The sequence below is a fragment of the Euleptes europaea genome, chromosome 3 (genome assembly GCF_029931775.1).
Source record: "Euleptes europaea isolate rEulEur1 chromosome 3, rEulEur1.hap1, whole genome shotgun sequence".
Classification (NCBI taxonomy): Eukaryota; Metazoa; Chordata; class Lepidosauria; order Squamata; family Sphaerodactylidae; genus Euleptes; species Euleptes europaea.
In genome coordinates, this window is record NC_079314.1 from 31,921,917 (window position 1) to 31,947,363 (window position 25,447).

General features: G+C 44.8%; 1 protein-coding gene across 2 annotated transcripts; it reads left to right on the forward strand.

Moving 5' to 3' along the window:
• The first annotated feature begins 219 nt into the window (after positions 1-219).
• Positions 220-25,153, forward strand: KHDRBS1 (KH RNA binding domain containing, signal transduction associated 1). 2 transcript variants are annotated; one of them, XM_056846028.1, is made up of 9 exons: positions 220-632; positions 12,035-12,159; positions 12,631-12,747; positions 13,621-13,767; positions 17,445-17,578; positions 19,001-19,214; positions 20,840-20,907; positions 21,659-21,717; positions 24,011-25,153. In XM_056846028.1, exons 1-9 carry the CDS (start codon positions 296-298, stop codon positions 24,106-24,108), a joined length of 1,299 nt encoding a protein of 432 aa, XP_056702006.1. In that variant the 5' UTR covers positions 220-295; the 3' UTR covers positions 24,109-25,153. The 2 variants fall into 2 exon arrangements, with proteins under 2 accessions (XP_056702006.1, XP_056702007.1); XM_056846029.1 differs by having other exon boundaries at positions 404-632; positions 19,001-19,121.
• The last annotated feature ends 294 nt before the right edge of the window (positions 25,154-25,447 follow it).

The window sequence follows — 25,447 nt, forward strand, 5'->3', positions numbered from 1 at the left end:
GACCAGGCGGCGCGTCGGTGCCTTCCCCACCCTCCCTTTTTGTTGTTCGCCGCGAGGCGGGTCCGGCGCGTGCGCAGTAGGCGGGTTCCACGAGGCTCACGCAGGCGCGGTGGAGAGTTGAGCGGAGCGACGGTTGACGGCGGCCGCGGGGTTCGCGCCTGAGAGAAAAAAGGCAGCCGGAGACGCGCGAGGCCTTCGCTCTCTCCCCCACCACTTCCTCTCTGAGCGGCCCCGGCGCGCGGTCGGCGTGGCAACCCTGTTCCCTCGCGCGCCTTTGCCGCTCCTTCGGCCGCGGATGCAGCGCCGCGAGGACCTCGCCGTCCCTCGCCTGGGGCGGGCCCCGGCCGTCCCCCGCCTGGGCCGGGCTCCGGGCGGCCTCCAGTCGGCCCCGGGCGCCGGCATGTCGCGCAGGCCGGGCCGCGGGGGAGGGCCGCGGGGCCCCCAGCCGCCGCCCCTCCTGCCGCCCTCCGCCACCGGCTCGGCCGCGCCGGCCCCCAGCTCCGCGCCCACCCCGCTGATGCCCGGCGCCACGGTGAAGGCCGAGCCCGAGAACAAGTACCTGCCCGAGCTCATGGCCGAGAAGGACAGCCTGGACCCCTCCTTCACGCACGCCATGCAGCTCCTGCAAGCCGGTAACTGCGCCGCCGCTGGGCCCACGGTGGGGAGGGAGACCCGGGCAGGGCCTTGCCAGTGTGGGGGTGGGTCGGCTCTATTCCAGGCCCTTAGAGCCACGTGTATTCGTGCCCCCGGCGCGTTGGGTCGCCGTTTCGTGTGAACGAGGCAACGCGCAGATTTTCCACGCTAGCGTGCAGGTTTCGGCGCCAGGACATGTGCCTGTGGCATACGCGCACCAAAAAAAAGTTATCCTAATTTGGCACAAAATGGCGATGGGGGGTTAGTGCGCGCTCCCGTTGGTGCGGCTGCGCGTAGGTGTGTCGTCTGGAAAGAGCTTTTTTTCCCTCTCCCACGCGCGCGTACCTCCAACTTGAGTAGCGCCTAACTAGGAATATATTCCACGGGCCAGCCGTGTTGTGTGTCTGGGAAGTTCACGGCACATTTTCTGGCCCTTCGGATCTTGCTTGCACGTGGCCTGTGCAGGCGTCGTGCTGAACGCCTGGCCTACTTGCGGGTACTAGTTTGGCCCCGTGGTTATTTAGTGCACATTTTAAAGCAAATGCTTTGTAACGTGATTGGTATATAACCTGACAAAATGGGAACGGGTCCCCGTGTGCATCTTTCCCCCTCGGTGTGGCCGGCCGGAGTCCCTGTAGTGAATGGTCCCCAATTATAAAAGGAGGGCTTAACAGGCAAGCAAGGCCGATTTATTTGTCCTACTCTCTGTTGTGTATACCTGAGAGAGGGTAGAAAGCAGTCAGCATCCCCTTAAGAAATCCTATCAATGAATTTTAATGGCTTCCCCCCCCCTGCCAACCCATGGGGAGCCAGTTGTGGCTGAACATAATAGGAATACGAGTTAGGGGTCCTGAATCTGGTGGTAAAACATTGGACACGTCCAGTATTTGAAATAAAACCATAGGTACAGCTAAACCACCTGTGCGGACAGAATTTCTGAAGAGTGAAAGAATTTGATTCCTTGCATTTCATAATACTGGTATTGCCAGGTCACCAGAGGCCAATCTTTCTATGGGTGCAATTTGCCACTATTAAGTTTTGCACCCGTAAGAACATATTTATGGGTAAAATTATGATTCTCAATGCATAGGTGGTTGTGAATTTAGTCACACAATGCCTATATTTTTGAAATATTGTTTATTTTCAAAAGGATCTAAATAAAACTTCACCCACATATCTGTGTGAAAAATTAAACCTTTGCATGGTAAACATTTAAATTATACTTTGGTAGTGTTCAGAGGTTAAGTAGAAACTACCTTTACAAGGTTATAAGCAAGGTTACATGTCAGGTTTTTCTCCCCTTTAGCCTTCAGTCTACCAGGCTAGCAAGATGCCAGTTTATATCTTGGTGTGGAGTAGATAACAGAGTAAAAGATAGAGAACTGGACATAAGGTTTGACTTTGCACTGGGAGCACTTTAGTAAGAGAGTTAAATGAACTAGAACCAGGGATTATTGGGAGAGGCCTAAAATCAACACTGTTTTGCATACTTTTTAATGCATCATGAGCAGGGATTCTAAGCTTTAGACCAAGGAAGAGATTTATCACACATTTTATTTTTCCTGTTCTTAGCAGTTAGACAGTTTTTGCTTAATTAAGGTTTTCTTTTTTGTAATCAGTAACTGCAATAATGAGTAAATTAAATTTTTCTTGCCTCAAAATTGTGTTCTGCCTGCGCTCACCTAAAAGCCTCCCTTTGCCCATGCTTACCAGGGAACAAACTGAAGATAGGGATGCTCCTTGAATCTGAATTAACCTTGAGATTTTTTCAATAATTCCACAACGTCCAAGGTGATTTGGCAATAGTTTTGAATTTGAAGCAGTCTTCTAAAATACAAAAATAATCTAGGTTAGACACGTGAAAGTCTTGAAAATAGAAAGCGTTGGAGAACCCACCCCCTAAAAACTTTTCAGTTTTTCCCAAAAAATTTGGAAAAATTCGAATACTCAAAAAAGATCTTACAAAATATTTTCAGTATGACTGAAATGTTTTTTTAAAAACAAGGTATTACACAAAATATGTAGTATGAAGATTTATGGAATGCAGTCTATAGCATAGGCTAATGGAAATTCTTGTGTATGATTTGTAGACATATACAACATATTTTCAAACTTTTATTGGGCTGCAATATGCTGTAATGTGTGTTATAACAATACACTGTTGAGGAGTTCGATGTAGTAGTGTTCAGCTCTATTTACAGATGTACTGCTAGATCTGTTGTAACTGTGTGAAACTGCTTCTCTCCAAACAATTTTGTTTGCTACAAAATTTTTCTATTTTTATCTCTTTATTTTTGTTAATTATGCATTTTTATACTGTTGAAGCAGTAAAATAAGTTCAGGTTTGATAAAGTATTGCATTTATTTCAAAACATTACATTTTCCCTCTCAGACTGCATAGCAGGAACAGTATCCTCCAGTAAATCTTTTTTTAAATCTGGAAGTGGTAGGGGCAAGCAGTCTGTGAGAGAGTGACTGGTCTGTTTTGAATAGTTTGGTGTCAGGCTGCTCTCATGTGGAGTTACTGTCTTAATTTATTCAACTGGGCGTTTAGATATGATGAGACTACAAGGTCTTTCCCAGTTTTTCTCTGTGGCTTCCACACCAGCACATTTTCTTTTGTGAGATTCACTGGGCAAGCTGAAGCATTCCTAGTTGCTTTCTGAAAATTTTGAAGCCATAAAAGGCTTGGTTTTGTTTAAGAAAACAAATGTAAATTTATCTGTAATATTTATTAACCCTAAACTTCATCATTCATAATATTTGGCATATTTACGACATTTGTAAATATAAAAGCCATAGTTTTCTATAAGAAAAACAAGTAAAGCAACACCTATATCTTAGTTTCTGTTTTCAAAGAGGTGAGAAAAAATAAAAGGGGAAGTGTTACATGTATCATGCAGTCACAATGGGACTAGCAGCATATTTGGATTTTCAGTGGAACTTTATAACATTGAAAAAATTACTCTCTACTATTGTTTTACCATTTTATACATAGCATATTAATTGTGGGTAAAATCAGTCACATTGAAACAAGAAATATTTCTTGTGTGTCTGCAATATCATGGGTGCCCAAGGTTGGGTGAAAAGAAAAAATACATATGTATATCTGTGTATAAATACTGAAAATATAATTTATTAGAAGCACTATATAAAGGTTAAAATTATTTAAAAGCATTAAAATAGCGCAATGGCATTTCCTGAGGTTGATAACTATAACCACATACCAAACGCGTTTCGGCCTATAGGGCGTTCATCAGTGGTTAATTAACACTTTTGTTAAGACTGCACACATTTACAGAAATAAATTAATAAATACATATACAAACAGTTCAAACCCAACCAGGCTTGTGCATAGGTTGTAAAATCTATTCCCAATTACTCAAACATCTGGTCAGATAGGTTCTAGTTGTAATACTGGTTAGTATATGTCTCTCATATACTATGTGTGCAGGTATCAGCCTAGTAAAGCAGTGTTTTTAGGTTTTTTTAGGTTGGGTTTTATTCCCCTCTTCTTTCTTCCACAGTGTCTGCAATATGCACATTACTAGTGCTGTAGATGCATAGTACACATCATCATATTACTCTTTTTGACCAGAATCTTCTCCGAAAAGCAATACACTCACCAAAAAGAAAATGATTGTTGGAAGTTTTTTAGCTTCTTCCCAAACGTACAGGTTTTTCTGCTTGGAAAAAAAAGTCAGGAATTTTTCCCCAATTTTTTCCTGGGCTAGGCATCCAGGCTGTCACCTCTCTTAAGCCCAGCCAAGTCTGTAACAGCAGTGTGTCTGGGCCATGCTTTCCTAGCATGTTAGTGGTTTACGAAAATACCCATCTTTTTCTCCATGGTCAGAGAAAAAGAATTTAAAGAACTGAACACAGGGATTTGTTCAAAAGTAATTCCTGTTTGTGTCTTTTTTTTAATTCTAAGGAAGGAGTTAAGTGGGTTAATTTTGCAAACCAGAGCTTTCCATGTATCTACTACCCTCATCTCCTTTTCCAAAGACAGAGAAAAAGGCTTTTGTGGTTTCGTTCATGGCTCTTGGGTAGCTGCATTAGTCTTTGTTCCACTGGAATAAAACGAGTGGAAATGCAGCCTTTGTCTCTCTATCACCCTCCTCCCTCATCTTGACAGCGTCTAATCGCCTGCTAGCCCTATCGCCACAGTGCAGCTGCTTTTTTCAGGCTGTTCCTATATCGAGTGATCCCAACCGCATGGAAATTACTAGCATTTCGAACAAAAGGAAAGAAGGGGGTGGTTAATAAGGGGAGTGTGGGATTTTGATCTATGAACTAATCAACCCTGTAAAGCAAAAATATAACTTCTGTAGGGTTTTTTAAAAAATTTGTATAATAGAGAAATTTAGTATTTTACAAATTACACAGATCCTGTCATCAGGAAGTCTTAATGTGCTCCTAAAATAAATAATAAAGTCTGTCACCAGAGATAATATCAGTGCCATAGCTGTGTTTGTCTACTGTAGCAAAACAAAATAGAAATCCTGTGACACAATAAAGAGTAGCAACAGTCCAGGATGAGCTTTTGTGAGACAGAGCTTACTTCTCCTCCGAGGCAAGGGCATCTTTATCTGTGGGTGTTTTCCCGCTCTTTCCAGGAGGCAGGACCAAAGTTTACTTCCTGTCTCCTTGGCGGGAAGATCGCCCTTAATCTCCAGTTTCCGTCCTGCCTTTAATAGGAGGGCAGTGACTTCTCACAGCTCCAGTTTTAGATTTAGATCTAGCCTACTTTCGTCTCTTTCTTGAGTGTATTTGTCAGTAGTCGTTTGTCTGTGTTTGCCTCAGTGTGCCTTGTCCCTCCCGACCTTCCCCACAACCCTTGCCATTTCCTGCCGATAGCCGGCATTGGCTTATAGAGAGCCAAGATGGCCAACGCTATGGCCAGGAGAGAGGACGATCTCCTCTCAGTGGAAGACTATCAGAGCGGGCTGGCCCTCCCAATGGCCGTGCCGTTAGGGAAGGAAAAGGACACGCCGACACAAACAGTGAGGGATGAGGAGCCCGCGCCTCCGGTGCAGCAGAAGAAAAAGGCGCGAAAAGCCGTGCCGAAAGCCGCACCGCTACCGGCGCACAAAAGGAAAAAGCGCTTCAGCAAATTTGTTACCTTTCCGAGAGCCGGCGCCTCTAGACCCGCCTACTCGGCACCTTCCGAAAGGGCGATCCCCCCCCTTGAATGAAATGATTGGCAGGCATGTGTATTCTAGTGAGGAGGCCAATGACCTACCATGTTTCCCCGAAAATAAGACATACCCATAAAATAAGCCGTAGCAGCATTTCAAAGCATTTGCGCAATATAAGCCATACCCCGAAAATAAGACATGGTCCCGACGGGACGGCGTGAAGACCGGGAGGAGCCCAGCTGAGCAGAGGCGGTCTCCCACGGCTGCTTCAAAGGCCCGGCAACCAGCGCGCCCGGGGCTGGGGCGGGGAAGACCGGGAGGAGCCCAGCTCAGTAGAGGCGGTCTCCCGCGGCCGCTTCAAAGGCCCGGCAACCAGCGCGCCCGGGGCTGGGAAGACCGGGAGGAGCCCAGCTGAGCAGAGGCGGTCTCCCGCGGCCGCTTAAAAGGCCCGGCAACCAGCGCGCCCGGGGCTGGGAAGACCGGGAGGAGCCCAGCTGAGCAGAGGCGGTCTCCCGCGGCCGCTTAAAAGGCCCGGCAACCAGCGCGCCCGAGGCTGGGAAGACCGGGAGGAGCCCAGCTGAGCAAAGGCGGACTCCCGCTGCCGCTTAAAAGGCCCGGCAACCAGCGCGCCCGGGGCTGGGGTAGGGAAGACTGGACCCACGTGTCCGGAAGGAGGGGGAGAAGGCTGCTGCAAGCCTTTCCCACCCTTATATGGACTCTGGGGGCGGGACCGGAAGGGGGTGGTAAGGGGAGAACGGGAGCTGAGAGGGAGGACAGTTCCGATTCCCCCTCAGAATGGTCTGAGGCCCTCTCTCCCGACGACTACCCCAGGACAGGGCGGAGCACGAGCCCAGGTGGGGCCGCTTACAAGCTCTCTCCCCCAGCACCAACCAGCAACAGTCTGTGGTCTCTCTCATCCCACACAAACACCAGGGAATAGGGGAAAAGCTTCAGCAAGCAGTCTGCTAGAGCCCAGAGAGATCATCCCAGCTCCACTGTGTAGTTCTCACTGGATCCCTGATAAATAAGCCAGCCCTTACACATCAGCTTTGCTGGCCTACGGTATCTCTGCTTTTCCTGAATAAATGTAGATTGTTGTACTATACTTAATAAAAATAAGACATCCCCTGAAAATAAGCCATAGTGTGTCTTCTTGAGGAAAAATAAATATAAGACAGTGTCTTATTTTCGAGGAAACACGGTAGTTAACTTGGCCCTCCAGAGGCAGTGGCAGGCCTTTCAGGCGTTCCAGATGAGGCTCCCCCCCCTTCCCCTGGGTGGTGCACAAGTCCTCACCAGCTTCCTCCTCTTCCCATCCCCTTAGTGCAGGACAGGAGGATCCCATATCCCCTGCAGCCACTACCAGCCAATGGCCCACCAAATACATAAGGGATCAATTGGATAGGAAAACCGAGTCCTTAACAAGGAAGGCTCATGAGGCGGCCGCCCTGGCAATCCAGTCTAACGCCACCATATCCATCTTTGCCAGAGCCTCGTACCTCTGGGTCAAGAAACTTAGCTGATACCAGAGGAGAACCAGCGGGTCTTGAAAGGGTCCTTAAAGCCACCACCTTAATGGCAGATGCCTCCCTGGACTCTATATCCTTTACGGCAAAATCCATGGCATCAGTCATCTCCGCAAGAAGAGCCTTATGGCTGAGAGCCTGGCCAGCCAATTTCAAAGCCAAGACAACCTTAATGGCCTACCCCATTCAGGAGGGGAGATTATTTGGGGATAAGCTTGACAGAATTCTAGTAGAAAGTAGAGACAAGAAGCATGTCATGCCTAGACAGCTTAGAAAGGACAACCACCCAGCCAGATATCAGTCCTTTCGGCCCCCCAGGACACCCTTTAGATACAGGGCTGATTTCAGAAAGGGATCATGGAATAACAACAGCAACAACAGACCTTTTCGCAAAGGCGGAAAGTTCAACAGATAGGCCAGCAACCCAGATCGGACAAGTCCGACAAGTTCTAAAAACCAATGCCCAGTGACGTCAGGTCACTACAGCTGGGGGAAGGTTGCAGGCATTCACAAACAGGTGGGAGGAGTCCCTGTCGCACATCACAAGAGTAATTCAGATTTTGCAGGAGCACGGGTACTTGCTGAACCTAGAAAAGAGCTCACTGGAACCCTCCCAGATTGTTACTCACCAGGGAGTCCGAATAAATTCTATAGAGAACTCACTCTCCCTACCCCAACAAAGGATGGGGAAAATAGTTGCTCTAGTGACCTCCATTATATGGAGTAAAAAGTCTCGCCTCATGTCCCTGACAAAGCTCATGGGACTCATGGTGTCATGTATTGCCATAGTCCCATGGGCAAGGTTTCATTCGAGGCCAATACAGTGGCTCCTCCGTCCCTTTCAGAGAGACATTACCCACAAAAGGGACAGGTTAATTCAGGTGACGTTCAAGATAAAACACAACCTATGCTGGTGGGCCAATCCACTGAACTTAGAGAAGAGTCAGCAGTATATTCATGAGGACCCTCTACAACTGTTCACGGACTCCAGCCTCGAAGGCTGGGGAGCCACCCTCAGTGGAAAAGTAGCCCAGGGCCTCTGATCCACGCAGGAAAAGAAGCTTCACATCAATCTTCTGGAACTTTGATCGGTGAGACTTGCCCTACTGTCCTTCACGGCAGATCTCCGACGCCACCACGTGCTGGTAAGGTCCGACAATATGACCAAGGCTTACCTAAACAAGCGGGGAGTTACCAGGTCAACTGCCCTTCATCTAGAGGCCTCGCGGATCTTCTGATGGGCTCAGCTCAATGTGAAATCACTGAGGGCAGAGCACATCAGGGGAGTTTTAAACATCCAAGCAGACTGGCTAAGCCGCCAAACCATAGAGGAAGGCGAATGGGCCCTGAATCAACAAACCTTCCAGACCATCACTCGCAGATTCGGACTACTAACAATAGACCTATTTGCATCGGCCATCAACCACAAGGTCCCATGCTTCTTCATCAGGTACTTCCACCTGCAGGCAGAAGGAACAGATGCTCTCCTGAACCCACTGCCTCAGGAGCTACTATATGCCTTCCCGCCACTACCTGTCCTCTCCAGAGTGCTACGCAAGATCCAGCAAGAGAAGGCCAAGGCTCTTGTAATAGCCCCATTCTGGCTCCGCAGACCATGGTTTGCCACTCTGCGCAGACTATCAATTCAGGATCGCTGGCGAATACCAATCACCTGGAACATGCTGCAGCAGGGTCCGCTAGTCCACCCAGACCCCCGATGGTACTGTTTGACTGTCTGGGTCTTGAACGGAGGAGACTCTTAGACTGCGGATACTCAGAACAAGTCATGAGCACTACCCTGGAGGCGTTCAAGCTAGCTACCAGACCCTCGGCTACCTCAGCAGCATTCAACAGACAGGCTCCAGTTGATGAGATTTGCCGCGCTGCCACCTGGTCTTTTGTTAACACCTTAGTCAAGCACTACAAAATGAATACCTGGTCCTCCGCACAGGTGGCCTTTGGACGCAGAGTTCTCCAACATGTGGACGAAGGGAATTAACCCACCCAGATAGGGAGCTCTTGGAAGTCCCACAGATAAAGATGCCCTTGCCTCGGAGGAGAATGGAGCCTTGGCTAACTCACCATGAGGGCTCCTTCTCTTCCGAGGCGAAGGGCATCTTGCCCACCCGGGCTAAAATGGATGACAGTAGCTGGGCAAGCCTGTAACTGGAGATTAAGGGCGGTCTTCCCGCCAAGGAGACAGGAAGTAAACTTTGGTCCTGCCTTCTGGAAAGAGCAGGAAAAAACCCACAGATAAAGATGCCCTTCGCCTCGGAAGAGAAGGAGCACTCACGGTGAGTAGCCAAGGCTCCGTTTACATACAGTAGAAGAAATAAGCCCTTTAACATCAATTGTACAGAAACTGTTATATCTCACAAAGTGCTGGAATAAAATGTTAAACTTTATTGTGCTTCTCACTTAGGTGGGGGGTTCAGCTGACCTTTGCTGACTTGGTTCAGAGCCATGGGGTTATATCAGATCCACCATTACTGCTGGAGAAGCAAGTTAATGTAGTCACACAAAAATGCTTTCCGACTCATAGCCCAGAAGATGGCCCCCTACTTTGACTTGGCTGTTCTGTACACCTGGATCCATTCCACAGTAACATTGAGACTAGACTACTGTAATGTACTCTGCATAGGTCTCTCCTTGAAACCAACTTGGAGACTTCAGTGGACGTAGAATGCCTCAGCTCATTTATTATTGGGAGCGAGGCAGTGCACGTATATTATCCCATTCTGCAGTCACTCCATTGGCTTCTGATCAGCTACTAAGCTCAGTTCAACATATTGACTATCACGTATACATGGCCTTGGACTATGTCAACAAATGTCAATAAGAGTTTATGGCATAGATTTGGTGATGGGGCCCCTCAGAGTGGCTTCAATAAACTTATAATATGCATTAATTTATGAAACAAAGTAAGTACATCAAAGCATTAGATGTTTAACAGGGCTGAACCTAGTCCCAGTTTATTTTTTGTTTCTTTGTCTATTTACTGTTTCTTCGAATTTGTTCTAGCTCTTAATTATTTCATTCTCCAGCGCCTGGGATAATGTTTTTTCCAAGCCCAGATTTTTGGGCACCAGTGCACCTATATTCAAGGGAATAGATGTATGTGTGATATTTCTAAGCAACATGTATACCCCCTTTCTGTACTGAAGCACTTTCCATATAAGGAAATTGTTATGTTTGAAGAGCCTGTAAATTACAGTTTTCCTCATTTTATTGGACTCTGGCAGCTGCTGGTGTATACCTGGTAGTTCCTGCTTGGCCATCTTCAGCAGCAGCAAGGCCAGGGCAACTCCTGTCCCAGAAAGCGTGGAAGAACAGGGGAATGCCCATGTTGACGCTTTTGGGGGCTTCTCTTTGAGTTGTTCTGATGCCTTCCAAGCAAGTTTGAGGGGAAAAGGGGTCCGCCTGCATCTGCGTGTCTTTGGGAGGGAGTAATAGACTGTGGTCACACCCTGCCTACCCTGTCTACCGGCTGTTAATGAGATCAAGTGTAACTCCTACATTAGGCAGCTTAATCCATAAGTCATTCTATTTGTTCCAAAGTCAGAGCATTACGGAGAAACAGACCATCCCTTAAAGTAGAATTTATTTCTGCTTATGTCAGTTCATAAAATAATTCTTCTCCTAGAGAAGTTAATCGGGTTCCTGCCTTAAAATGTATAGCGCTTAACTCAGAAATAGGTTTCTATGCATGATTAAATCTCTTGGCAGCGCTTAACAGCTTGTAATTTAAATCTCCATATTGCATGCCGGGGGGGGGGGGGAATCATTCATTCATTCTTGAATTTGTACTTCGTGCTTTTCTAGAAAAAGATAAGTGAGACCTGGAGAACAACTTCTGTTTTATAATCACTAGGTGTTGACTTCAAGAATCAGAAAGAAGTCCAATCATGTCACTTACAAACTGCAAGCTTATCAGTTCTTTAAGTTTGCTTTTTATATAGACACACAACTTCAGTTGTTTAATGGCAGAAGGGATCATCCTGTAACATAATTGCCATTCTGCGAAAAATAGCAAGACAGATTAGAATGTTTGAGATGTTCTACTAGAAATTTCCTTTTTAAATATCCATTAGCACGGACAGGAGGAGTACAGAAATGGGGATCCCGCTGGCCTGGGCTTCCTCAGAAATGCTAGGGCTTCTTGTCATAACATTGGTTACATATTTACCTTAATTTGCAAATTACAATGGTCCTAGGAATCAAAATGATTTTTATGTAGATTAGAATTGTCCTAAAAATATAACTGATTCTAAAATGGCTGCCACCTTGCTTAAATGGGGTGTGTAAGGTGGGTTTATGAATAGTGGTCATTACAAACCTTTTTAGCATCTATGTTTATTATGTGTGATGTGTTTTCTTGCCTGTGGTGAATAAGTGTTGCCACAAGATAGGAAATTTTTACAAAAGGTTGGTTCTTTTTCCTTTTAGGCCACAAATGACAGACAGCGGGCTAATGGAAGTTCTGTGTTGTTTGTTTTTGTGTTAACTTTTGTGAGCCTTTTTTCTATGGTGGTGGTAAAAGCTAGTGTGTTGGGGGTCATTTTCATAGGGCTTGGGCTACTCGAGTTAAGGCAAAATGGTTGGCTGGGTGAGCCTAGACAGGCTGCTTCTTGGCACAATCCAGGTGCTTCTCCCACTTGCAAACATGGTATGCATATCTTATATCTGGAAGGATAATGTAAAGTGGTGTCTCAAGCATATATGCTTTGTCTCGTTTAGAAATCGAAAAAATTCAGAAAGATGATACAAAGAAGGATGAAGAAGAGACATATTTGGACTTGTTTTCCCACAAGAACATGAAGCTGAAGGAACGAGTTCTGATACCAGTCAAGCAATATCCCAAGGTGAAGCCTGCAAGAGATTCTAAAATGGATGCTTATGTCTGGTTTTATATGTGTCTATTTTCCTGTTAACCAAATCCCTTTATTGTGTTGTGAAATTTTTCCAGAGCATTTCTCCTCTATCTCCTTTCTCCATTTCTAATGTGTCTGAGAACAAATTTGTAAAACACACTGCATACTTGACGACTTTCATTTCTGACAAAGGCTTCATTCTTTAGTTCTTTGTCAGGATTGAGGCAAGATTTTTCTGTAGTAAAATAAGGAACCAAAGACATAGTGTTCTCAGCCATTTTTTCAAACTGCTGACATGTTTATACCCAAATCCTAAACTGCCAGCCATTTCCAGAAGGCTCAGGTGAACTTGGTGTAAGGTTATAATTGCTGTCACTTGTCATTGCATGGTATTTATCATGGTGAGTTTATTCATAGGTCTGGAAAGTAGAAAAATAAACCTCTGTGTATATCCTCCTTTAGTTTAACTTCGTTGGGAAGATTCTGGGACCCCAGGGTAACACCATCAAGCGGCTGCAGGAAGAAACTGGAGCAAAGATATCTGTTCTTGGGAAGGGGTCAATGAGAGACAAGGCAAAGGTAAGGTTCTTGAGCATGAATGGGAACTCCTCTTGTGGATTGTTTGTTCTGGATGAATCTGCAACAAAGGTTATGATTTTTCTCTCCCATTTTATGGATGGCACACAGCCTTCAAGTACATTGAACAATGACATAGTGAAAATGTGTTGTTTTCCCTCACAAAACAATTAGTAAAGCCTTCATACAGTTCGTTTCTGTTTCTTATCACAACAAAGATTGTATTTTATTACTCTGTTCTGCACTGCAGGAAGGCTCTGCTGTTAAATTGGAATTGTGGGTTCCAGTTCATAACATCAAGAACTGAAGTTCAGACACCTGTGAACTGAAGACTTCAGAGAATTCTGTGTTGAGTTCTTGCTGCTTTACCGCCATACTTTTTAAGGAGAATACCTTGCTTATTTTTGTCCCACTTTTGGTATAACACCACCAAAGCAGCTTCCATTGTTTTCTGAGGGGGAAACATCTTTTTTCCAGAATGGCTTCAAAATTTCTGGAAATTTTGAATCTCTAACTGGGCAGCAGCTTCAGTTCCCAGGAGAGCTGTGGGCCTCTGAGTGGCCACGGACAAAGTCATTGTGTCCATTGAAAATTTAGAATTGTTTCATAGTGTGACAGCAAAAAAAAAAAAAAAAAATCCTCGATCATTCAAGGCAGCAGGAAGTGAAGCTAAATAAAAAAAAAATAGTTTGTGAAACGTAATCCAGGTCACATTTTTAAAGTTTAAATTCTTTTAACTACTACAAAGTATTGCATTTCTGTGTCTGTTTGATAGGTCTTACTTTAAATCTGAAACATAAATTTGACGGTGTCTTAAGAATCACAGTGGTGTCAGTTAAAAAAATAAAAAAAAAAGCTGTTGCCTGTGTGTTTCAGGAGGAGGAACTGCGCAAAGGAGGTGATCCAAAGTATGCTCACTTAAACATGGACCTGCATGTTTTCATTGAAGTCTTTGGGCCACCTTGTGAGGCCTATGCTCTAATGGCCCATGCTATGGAAGAGGTCAAGAAGTTCCTTGTTCCGGTATGTAATCCTCTTTCCAATCAATCTGAAAAGACAGGCTTGGTCTAAGCATCTTCTGTCACATGCATGCCAAGTGACTGTAAAGTAAAGGAGATCGTGACATCATATCTTCCATAGGAAAAAATTAGCCAGAGGAGGGTAGGAGGCTTATTTAGAATTTTGATATGCCATATGCTGCTTCGGATTGTATGCAGTAATCTACATGAAACCAGCATGGTGTAGTGGTTAACAGTGGTGGACTCTAATCTGGAGAACTGGTTTGATTCCCTACTCCTCCACGTGAAGCGTGCTGAGTGACCTTGGGCTATTCACAGTTCTCTCAGGCCTGCCACCTCACAAGGTGCCTTTGTGGGGAGAAGGGATTGTGATTGTAAGCAGCTTTGAGACTACTTAGAGAAAAGCAGGGTATAAAAACCAACTCTGCTTTATATACTGATGGCATTCAATTTCTCCTCTTCCTGTTCTCTCAAGTGTCACAGTGGAAGTTCTGATCGAGTGTCTGGTGGAAGGCTAATAAACTAGAGCTCAATTCAGGCATAAGTGGTTGCTTTTCATTTGGCATTCCATTTGTATCCCTTTCCAGGAGAATAAAAATCTCACTGTTATCATTCATGCTTTAGTCAGATTCAGATTTATTATTAATACAGCATGAGCCAGTAAAAACACATGTGACATTTATACAAAAAGTAAACAATTACAGCAGTTCAACCAAACAACATTCCTAATTAAAATTTCCAAATAATTTATAATAGACTAAAATTGACCAAATTGTGATTTAATCTAATTGTAATTGCCCAACATTAGGGGTCGAACTTGATATGCTATTGTACAAAATTTGGCTCCCTGTTTTGCCATCTGGGCATTGATGTTTTAGTAATTTCTAGGCTAGATTACTGCAGTTCACTCTACGTGAGGGGGCCTCTGAAAAGCATTCAGAAATTACGAAAGCAGCCAAGCTGTTAACCAGAGTTTGCCACTCTGAACATGCTACCCCAGTGCTTACAAATCTGCAGTGGCTTCCAGTCTGTGCTGCTATGAACCCACAGAGCCTTAAATGGTCTGGGACCATAGCATGTGAAGGGTTACAATCTCCTAACACCCAAGTTCAACCTGTTTTAGTTACATAAGTGGGAACAAGGAAGGATGCAAGTTTGATTTTTGTTCCTGTTGAGGCTACATTTAGAGCTTGAAAACTGGCTTGATTTAAACTGCAGTTAGCTGTGATGTTCAAATGCCCACCTTCCAGCAACTGTGTGCTTTAGAGGTGCTGAGCTGGGATTCTTAATTGGTTTAACTGTACCTTGTGCTAACTGGGGCATTGTGTTATCTAAATGTGAAACAGACATTTTTGTGGAATCAGGAACAGAGTTGGTGGCTTAGAGTGGTTGAAAACCCTGGCTGCTTCAGTGGCATTTGGCTGTTGTTGCTGGTGTCCCAGCCCACACCCTCCCCCCCCCCCCCGGCCTTGTCCCTGTGCCCACTTCCCTGCTAGCATTGACTCAGAAAATGAAGCATTACTATGTGGCTCAAGCCTTCTCCTGAGGGACAATATTAAAGGCAGTGGGACAAAATAATTCATTTATATGCTTTTGCCAAGTTTGCCATCATAGACACAGCAGCTTGCTTCCAAAAACATTCTGCACACCCAAATTCTATCTATATAGAAAGGCGATATATGCAAGTAACAAAGCAAAGCCACCTTTTTCCTTGAATGAACAAACGAGCTGTGATCATGTGTTTCTTCCCAAACTTACTTTTCAGAGGAGGAAAATTTTTAGAGAATGCAGTGGAATTGGCTAGACAAGAAGGGGAAAGCCTGAAAGCAGGCATAGTTGGAATGTGGCTGGCAGGCATCTTTGTTAGGAGTGCCCCAAAAAATCTCCAACCAGTAGTGAGTTGCATGCAGATATAGTCATACTTTGCCAGTAGTCAGCCATCATGAGGATTCAGAGAATTCTGTAGGGTTCCCTATCCCCAGGAGCTGCATTTTGTGGAAATCGGCGGGAGTGGAGGAAAGTTCCATTCTGCCATTAGGTTAGATCCATGATAAATTTTCCAATACATATGCATGTTGGTGCATATGTGTGTGAGATCTGTGTTGGCAGGAAAGTTACCTTATTTACTGCCTGTCCTGCTGAGCTTGTGTATGGGGGAACTGTGATTGTCCCCAAGGGGCATCCACTGCAATGTAATGGAAAGAGTGGGAGCTCACTGTCTGCCCCACCCTGATGTCTGGCACACAGAGGCCCTCTGAAGAAGGGATTTGCCCAGGTTTTATACAGCCTGTAAACCTTGGTAGACTTCCGTGTGTGTGTTTAAAAGGGTAAATGCTTTAGTTATATTGCTATGTAGCCATGCTTGCAATCACTCATCTTGAGGCCCTTGCTTACAAAGCCACCTGTGCCTTTTGGTCAGCTAAAGCCCCTTGACAGCTTCCTGCCTTGGCTGTGTTGCCATTTCAGTACTGAAGTGTCCCCTCGAACCAGTCGGCATTTCTAGCTGAGTTATCTCATAGAGTGTGGAGTGGGAGTGAATTCTTGTTCCTCAGTTACTGGAACGTTGTGTGCACTGCCTGAAGCGGCACCCCCTGGGGAGAGAGAAATGCATGGAGCAGAGACAGAAAGAGGCAGCTTGGGTTGACTGGTGGTGTTTGTCTTTGGACTGAAGCCAGTTCCTCTCTCGTGTGAGTAGGAAGAATAATATTGTCGAAGGCTTTCACGGTCAGAGTTCATTGGTTCTTGTAGGTTATCCGGGCTGTGTGACCGTGGTCTTGGAATTTTGTTTTCTGACGTTTCACCAGCAGCTGTGGCAGGCATCTTCAGAGGAGTAACACTGAAGGACTGTGTCTCTCAGTGTCAAGTGTGTAGGAAGAGTAATATATAGTCAGAAAGGGGTTGGGTTTGAGCTGAATCATTGTCCTGCAAAAAGTATCAAAGGTAATGTGCTAATCATTGTCCTGTAAGTATCAAGATAATGTGCTAATGAGGGTGTGGAATGTTAATATGGAACCATTGTATCCTGAAATGATCTGTTAATGTGTGAAATCCAAAACTAATCTGCATGGCTATTGTGGTCTGTAGTCTTTGTTAGTCTGGAGGTTTTCAGGACAGTCCACAATAGCCATACAGATTAGCTTTGGATTTTACACATTAACAGATCATTTCAGGATACAATGGTTCCATATTAACATTCCACACCCTCATTAGCACATTATCTTGATACTTACAGGACAATGATTAGCACATTACCTTTGATACTTTTTGCAGGACAATGATTCAGCTCAAACCCAACCCCTTTCTGACTATATATTACTCTTCCTACACACTTGACACTGAGAGACACTGTCCTTTAGTGTTATTCCTCTGAAGATGCCTGCCACAGCTGCTGGCGAAACGTCAGGAAACAAAATACCAAGACCATGGTCACACATTCCGGATAACCTACAAGAACCTAGGAAGAATAAGTTTGCGCTCTCAAGGGAGGCCGAGTATTTGATTAGCAGGGAGCTTGCTCGCTCTGGATGACTACAAAAATGTTTTGCTGTGGCTGTTGTGTCTTAGGCAGCTCCTGTACATGGCACTCTCCTTGGTACCCTCCCCCCATCTGTAGTTAGCAGAACTAAACACTACATCAAATGTTTCCATTGCCTGAAAGTGAATTCCCTCTTTGTTCCTTAGGATATGATGGATGACATCTGCCAGGAACAGTTTTTGGAGCTGTCCTATCTCAATGGAGTGCCAGAACCAACACGTGGCCGGGGGCTTCCTGTGCGAGGGAGGGGGGCTGTGCCTCCCCCTCCTCCTGTTCCAAGGTAAATAAATGCAAGTCTTGTTGGAGATAAGAGGGCAGCAGTCAGTCTTGAAGCATTTACATGCATGCTGCTAAAAGTTTGAGTGGGGGGGAGCAGTACAGACTTAAAAATTTTTAAAATTAGAGTGTAGAGTAGGGCAGCCTTTCTGAAATGATGAGGTAATAAAACAATCCTAATGCATTGGTTATTGAATGTTCTATTTTGTTCATTGTATTGACTCACTATGAATCCGCCTTGAGTCCCTGTGAGAAAAGCGAAATATAAATAATGTAAATAAATAAAATATATATATATTTTAGTCTTGATACCTTTTTGCACTGGAAGGCTACATTCCCCTTGTCATGCAACTGGGTACCTAATGGCGGGGGAGGGAGTTCAACCCAATGCTGTCCATCCAGGCTTCTTGTTAATAACAGGCCAGCTTCAGTTGTTCTCACCCTATAAACATATGGCCTGGATACTCTGCGCCAAGAAAGTGCAGAATCTGATGTTCAGAATTTTGCCTTTTGTTTAAGAAAATTTGTTGTTTCAGAGAGGGGCTTGAATATCAGCATCATTTTCTCAAGCCTCCCAGAAATCAGAGGGTGTCAGGCATGGGGTTAGATACAAACTTAAGTTGGCAGTTTGCATTGATTTCCCCCTTCCCGCTGCAGACCCCTCTCATGCCATTCCTCTGAACCCCTATCCTCCAGGAGCAGCGTCTGAAAGAGATCAGTGAGCTGCTGTTGGAGCAGAGGCAGGGGGTGAAGGAAATTTCCATTTTGTCACTGGAAAATTATTCTTGATCCAACCTGTGGCTTCCAGTAACGAGAGAAGTGGGGTTCTTAGCGCTCTGCACTAAACACTGCTGGGACCATAAAATCTCTCATCTACTTGTCTACCTTCCAGGCATTGTGTTCATGCGTTTTCCCTTGTTCTACTTCTTTTAGTGCTTAGCTTTTTTTAAAAAAAAAAGCTTGAATCTTAGAAGTAGACTCCATTAGGTGGGGTTCACACATGCAGATTGCTCTAATTTGGCTCTTGAGTTGGGCACAGAGTGATGCTGCTTTAGCGGAAGTGGCCTCTGTCTCTTCCATAAATATTTGGGATGAATTCAAAAGCAGTGAAGTTCATTATTTTATCCATATCTGTTCTGAGACGTCTGTGTCAATTGATATTCCAGTGTGGCCCAGTTCTATACGGCGCGATTCTGGTGGTTATGTAATCTTTGCTGCTTATTCTGAGATTCCTGTTTGGACACTTCTGACTCTCCTTTAGTCCTTCAGGGAACAAGATTGCTCGCAGTGAATTTTGCCAGTGACCTCTGCTGATTAAACCTCTCTGTTAGGCAACAGCCTTCTGACCAGAGATAGCCAGTGTCAGAGCATCAATGTGTGCTGACTTGTATGCTTGATTACTCTCCCCCCCTCCCCAAACTTGCAGGGGACGTGGCGTGGGACCTCCGCCACCACCTCCACGTGGAGCCCTGGTACGAGGGGCCCCGGTGAGGGGGGCCCTTTCAAGAGGAGCAGCTGTTGCCCGTGGTGTTCCTCCTCTTCCAGCGGTGAGAGGTGCCCCTACCCCAAGAGCTCGTGCAGCAGGCATTCAAAGAATACCTCTTCCTCCCCCTCCTGCACCAGAGGCTTACGAAGATTATGTAAGCAACTGTAAAACTTTTGCACATTTCAGAACACAGCAGGATCCTGAGTGCATGAAAAGTTCACTTGACCAAACAGTCTGAGTGACACACTTAACTTCAGCCAAATTAGAAAAACTGCATTTGATTGAAAAAATTCCGTAAAAGCCCTGTATGGTTGTATTGACCCTGGATAACCTACAGTTAGTTCTTGTAATTGGTACCTTTGGATCTGCCTGCTGTAAAAAGTAACTGCCCTTGAGAATGGACTGGGTTTACTTGCTACAATGCTAGCAGTATTAAACTGAAGCAAGGGAGAGAAGAGCAGACTATTATTATTATTTTTTCATTTTCTTGCCACCCGAATTCTTAAAAATTGCTGCAGTAAGATTAGATGAGAACTCTAGGAAAAGACTACTGAGCAAAAGCAAGAACAGAATGTGGCTCAAGAATCATTGGGTTGGATCCAGCAGAAGAATTGACAGGAGTTGGGCAGAGCAGATCCTGTCCTGAAATGCCTCCTGGAGGATCTGGAGAGCCTGGAAAGCAAAATGCACCCCAGAATGGGGTGCTCCAGCAATGACAACAAATAAGATGAAGCTTCCTCCTTCTCCCTCTGCTTGCGGCTTCAGTCAGTGGGGGAGGGAAAAGGAGACAATTTTATCTGATTGCACTCCTACCTGCCTGTCTTGTGGCATTTTCTGATTATGAGGACTAAGCCCTCAGAGAGGAGTTTCAGAACAGATGGCGGGCTGATTGGGGAAGGTGGAGAGAGATCTGCTCCAACTCATCCTGTGAGCTTCTCCATTGGATTGAACCCAATATAGGTGATAGCATGGTGGCTGGCCCCTTTGCACATGACAAAAAACAATACAATGGGACCATCCAAGAAAGCTAGGAGTGTCAACATACTCCGTGGACTCCCCAGGTTTGCAGCAAAATCAGTTTGTAAATTAACCTGTAGGAGACAAACTGTTCAGAATCTGCATGATAAATGTGCTCTCAAAGGGACACAACGTTCAGAACAGCAGAACATCATGGGGGGGGGGGGTTTCCAGTCTTCTCGAGCCCTTGATTGCTTAGAAGAATACTAGAGGAGAAGGTTTCAAAGGGTTGAGAAGAGTTTCTAAATTCTGTCGCGTGCTGACCACCCCACAGTTCGTCATGGGTCCACAGCTTGTGAAGATCTAAGAGCCATTTCGCAGATTAAGTGGCAGCAAACCTGTCATCAATCCAGGTGTTGTGACAATGGCAAAGAAACAGATTTACACCCCACAGTGAAGCACAAAAAGAGCCAAAGATTGGATGGGAAATGTTACATTATCTGGCACCAGTGCAGTCATTCCCTCCCTGTTTCCCCTTGTGCTTCTGAGAAGTGGATCTGTACAGTACGTTTGTTGCGTTCACACATGGTGTTTTTATATGTACACTTTATATTGCTCTTTTGAATGTGTGAAGCATTCTTAAAGCTGTTGCTTGAACAGCCATCTACATGCAAGGTAGAACAGTGGAGGATCTGCTCCTTCCCCCAAATTTCTTGACTGACACTACGTAGAAAAGGCAGCTTGTCCTTCTAGATTGTATTCTTCTTGGCTGTTATGCCTTTAGGGGTAGTAGCTTCCTCCTTACCTCTTTGTCCGTTTCAGGGTTATGACGATGCTTACGCGGAACAAAGCTACGAAGGGTATGAAGGCTACTACAGCCAGGGTCAACAGTAAGTGCTCCATTGGAGGGCCCAATGTCTTCACTCTTAACAAATATTTGAGATGCACAGAGCATTCTGGCCTCTGCCTGTGCCATGATGGAATGGCCTGTTTTCCCTGGATTGGGGAAGGCAACGGCAAATGGTGCTTGGAGAACTACGTGAAAGCCTCCACAGAGGGACTTCACTGTCAGTGGGCAGCCACTGGGCTCCATCTGCTTCTGTGTGTGTCTTCCTGATGGGACTCATACCTAGCCTTTCTTCATCAACTCCTCCCTTTCCCCCTTGCGTTGGGATTTACATTTGAAAGACTCGCAATGCATAATCCATTGCTAAGCCTTGACATCCCCAACCACCAACAACCTTTCCCAACAAATTTTGCAGTTTTCCCCTTAGCATTACTGTCTTATGAAGAGCGTTGTGACTCACAAAAGTTCACATTGAAATAAATGTTAGTCTCTAAGGTGCAGCTGGACTTCTGTTTTATCTTTCCAGTACCATCGTCACCAGCCTCTTCCTTATCCAGTTGCAGAAACTAGAAGCTGGCCCTGATTTACCCCCCCCCCCAATACGTACCACACAGTATCGCAAGGAAGGATGATTCCCAAGACTAGGGAATTCCTGTCTGGGCGATTGGGGCATGTGACGGCCCCAAAGGTGGTGGGGCACACTGAATAGCAGTGGCCAAGATGTTTGGAAAAGAAACCGCAAACCGCTATCACCGCCTCAAGCCATAACGGTGCCCTGTGTTTTTTCCCCCCAGGGAAACTGAATATTATGACTATGGACACGGTGAGGCACAAGAGTCCTATGAAGCATATGGTATGTCCGCATACTTCGTGGCCCTGGCGAAGGGAGGCTACAGTTCACTTGGAAATTGTTTTAGCTCTGTGTCTACTGGCTTCAGGTTGTTGTTTCCCCCCCGCATTTCACACAAGTGCAAAAGACAGCTTGCCCTGATCTAAACTTTTTGAGAATGATGAGGGAAGGATCTATTTCTCCAACTGAGAACCAGCAAATGTTGCTCTCTGATGCTTTCAGGGGTGATATTAGGAATATTTTGATTGTAGAATGCCGTCAATACAGGCTTTAGGATTCTGTCCTGGATATCCCAACTGCCAGTTGCATTTTCCTAAATTGTCATTAGGCTGACAAAAGCAGCAGCTTATAGCCATATAATTTATGCAGACTTGCATAGTTCTACTTGTCGGAAAGGGGAAGAAGGCTATTACAAGGAGCTAAAGCTCTAGGAATGCGAAAACTGCAATCAAAAGCTCTGCTCACGACCTGAGTTCGATCCTGATGGAAGTCGGTTTCAGGTAGCCGGCTTAGGGTTGAGTCAGCCTTCCATCTTTCCAGGGTCGGTAAAATGAGTACCCAGCTTGCTGGGGGTAAAGTGTAGATGACTGGGGAAGGCAATGGCAAACCACCCCATAAACATAGTCTGCCTAGTAAATGTCAGGATGTGACATCACCCCATGGGTCAGTAATGACCAGGTGCTTGCACAGAGGACTACCTTTACCTAAAGCTCTTGGAGACCCTTCCCTTCTAAGGAAGTTTTCAGCCCGTATCAAATAGGACAGAAACGTGTGTGTTTGCATTTGACAGCTGTTTCTCAGGATGCTGAATTCCACATTGGTACAGTGCAGCTATGGAATTATGTAAACTGTATAGAATGAGGATTCTCTGCTAAATGTGAATAGATGGAGCTGTACACCCGGAGGCCCCACTTCATCTCAGAAGGGTGCGAAAACGGCAGGCTGTGCTAAATGTCTTGCTTGTTCATCACAATGCCCCTTGCCCCCCCCCCCTTTTGGGCAGCAATGAGTGCAGCTTTTTGACTCTTCAGGATTACTGTGACTCCTCTGGTCTGTCTGTGTGTTGCATAGAACAAAGCCCTGGTGCGCTAGGCATGACATTGCCACTGTTAATTAGTTCAGTCACAGCAATTTTCTTTGGTGTCTGCTTTCCTGCAGACGAAATGAGAAAAATAAATTGTATGGGCCACTGCAGGGAACAGTATTGTATGGTTCATAGCGCAACTAGTGTGCCTGTGGGGACTCGGCACATTTATTTTTCAGAAATTGGTTACCTATGGGGGAGCCAGCCAGGCTGAATTGAAAGCCTGTTTCTTTGAGGCTTTATCTAGTAAAAAAAAAAAAAAAGGATAGAAATCACCAGAACCAATTTCCTTTTGTCTTGAAAGGAGCTTCATGTATGCTCAGTTTTCCCCAAACTGTTACTCCGAATCTGTGTGTTATGTCAAGCATTATGCTTGGTAAGAACAATTGCTTCCTCCTCCGAGGATTGTGTCATCTTTTCTTGAATACTTGCAGTTTGTCAGATCAACTAAAGGTTAGGGTGGTGGAGCATGAAAGCAGGCAGCAAAATCCTGCTGTTGAAGCTTCTGGCTTTGCACAGGAAAAAGCAGCACTTTAAAAGGAAACAGCATTAAGAACTGTGAATGCGCATGTGACATTTTCTGGACAGTTCAGTATTGTGCCATGTGAGACTATCCTATTCCAGCAGTTGACAGGACTCTTGATAATTGGCCACAGTCCCACCATGCTAAACAGGTGCATTGGGTGGTAGAAAGTACTGTCAAGTCACAGCTGATGTAACAGTGACCCCCCCATAGGGTTTTCAAGCCAAGAGATGGGCAGAGGTAGTTTGCCATTGCCTGCCTCTGTGTAGCAACCCTGGACTTGTTTGGTGGTCTCCCAGTCAAGTACAAACCCCGGGCAACTCTTCTTAGCTTCCCAGATCTGATGAGATGATGATGTTGATGATGATGAGAGGGAGGGCATCTTGGCCATCTTCTGGTCACTAGGTGTGGGGGGAGGTAGTTGTGAATTTCCTGTATTGTGCAGGGGGTTGGACTTGATGATCCTGGTGGTCCCTTCCAACTCTATGATTCTATGAGATTGGGGAAGCCTGAGCGATCCAGGTCAGGGTGCATCTGACACCCCAGATATACACAGTTTGGCGGTAGTCTGAAATTGCTGCCTCGAGCCTTTTGAGGGAGATCTAGTAACATTGGGGTTGTTGAAGCCACAGTGTGCTGCCTTTTTTGTCTCAGCCCAGAGTATTAAGATGCTGTTTTCCTTTCTCTAGGTCAAGATGATTGGAATGGAACCAGGCCCTCACTCAAGGCCCCCCCGGCTAGGCCAGTGAAGGGAGCGTACAGAGAGCACCCATACGGCCGCTATTAAAGCATTCTTCATGAGGGGAAAATATCACATATGAGAAAACAGTTGTTTCTGATTCTTGTATCTCCCAGGATTCCTGTTGCTTTACCCACAACTGACAAGTAATTGTCTCCCTGATTTTTCTCTGACTCCCTTTTTCTCCCACCTCCATCCCCGCCACCAACGAACCTGCATTCTAGCTTCTGTATGTAGTATTTTAAAATGAGTTAGATAATAGAAGATTGAATTCAATTTTTAAGTGTGTAGATTGCTTTTCTTTCTCTGTTTAGATATATAAACACAACTGTACCTTTTAAAAAGTTGAGTTAAAATGTTAGTTTTCCAAAGTGACATGCTTGCTTAACAGTTATGAAACTAAAGTCTGTTAATCTTTAAGTATTTTGTTGGGTTTTTTAGGCAACCCATAAAAGCTATAGTTACAGATTCCCCAAAGTAGGCTACATTTCAAAATTCAGTGTTTTTTATGAATTAAAAACATAATGTAATAGTAATGACTGCCGCAGTTTAAAAGCAACCTCATGTCAAAACTTTGCCCTTAAAAAGCAGATTGCTTGATTAATCTTAAGTTTAAATGTTAATAGAGAAAATCCTTCTTAACAAATTAAACAGTAATTTTTTGTTGTTGCTTTCAGTCAGTATAACTTAAAAAAAATTAAGTTTGTAATGGTGACATTTCCCTTGTGGGTTTTGAAATCTAGCTGAGATGGTAGTGGAAGAAGTTGTCCACCCAAAAAAAAAGTTGTTCTTAGCTTAATTCTGTGTGAGGAACTTTTAAGAGAAGTGGACATCAAGCTGCTCTGTAATTTTTATATTGCTCTATAACTGCCCAGTGTTTTGATATTAGGAAGTATTAAATGAACAGTAGCTGTGCGTTGTGTCTTTTTTCTTTTCTTTTTTTTAAATGAAGAGCTAAACACTTGACCATGTTTGTAGTCTATAATAGAGCTCATGCTTAAAATCGACAAAAACGGTCAACGTAGCCATTCCAATGGCATGTTCAAGTGTATCTCGACACGAACATTATGTTTAAAAAGGGACATTGCAGCTGGGGGGGGAAAAGCCACCACGGAGAGAGCGAGTTTAATTTTGTACATAGATCTAAGTCCTACCTGGATTTGTACGCTGTCCTCCCATTTTGTTCTTGGAAGATTAAATGCCTACTACTACTACATGTGTAAGCCTGCCTAAATAGGTAGCTAAAAATTGTTGAGATGTCTGCCGCAGTTTGTCAATAAAGTTTAGTCCTTTTTTAAATCAAAATAAATGTGATGAATTGTCATTTTCTTTTAAGCTTGGTCAAGCAGTAAAAAAAACTTTTCTTCTTTTCAGTAAATTTAAATTA

Coding starts and splice junctions, on each gene's coding strand:
- KHDRBS1 (XM_056846028.1), top strand. CDS start 296: ATGCAGCGCCGCGAGGACCTCGCCGTCCCTCGCCTGGGGCGGGCCCCG. Junction 12,748..13,620: donor CAATGAGAGACAAGGCAAAG/GTAAGGTTCTTG, acceptor TGTGTGTTTCAG/GAGGAGGAACTGCGCAAAGG. Junction 21,718..24,010: donor AGAGTCCTATGAAGCATATG/GTATGTCCGCAT, acceptor TCCTTTCTCTAG/GTCAAGATGATTGGAATGGA.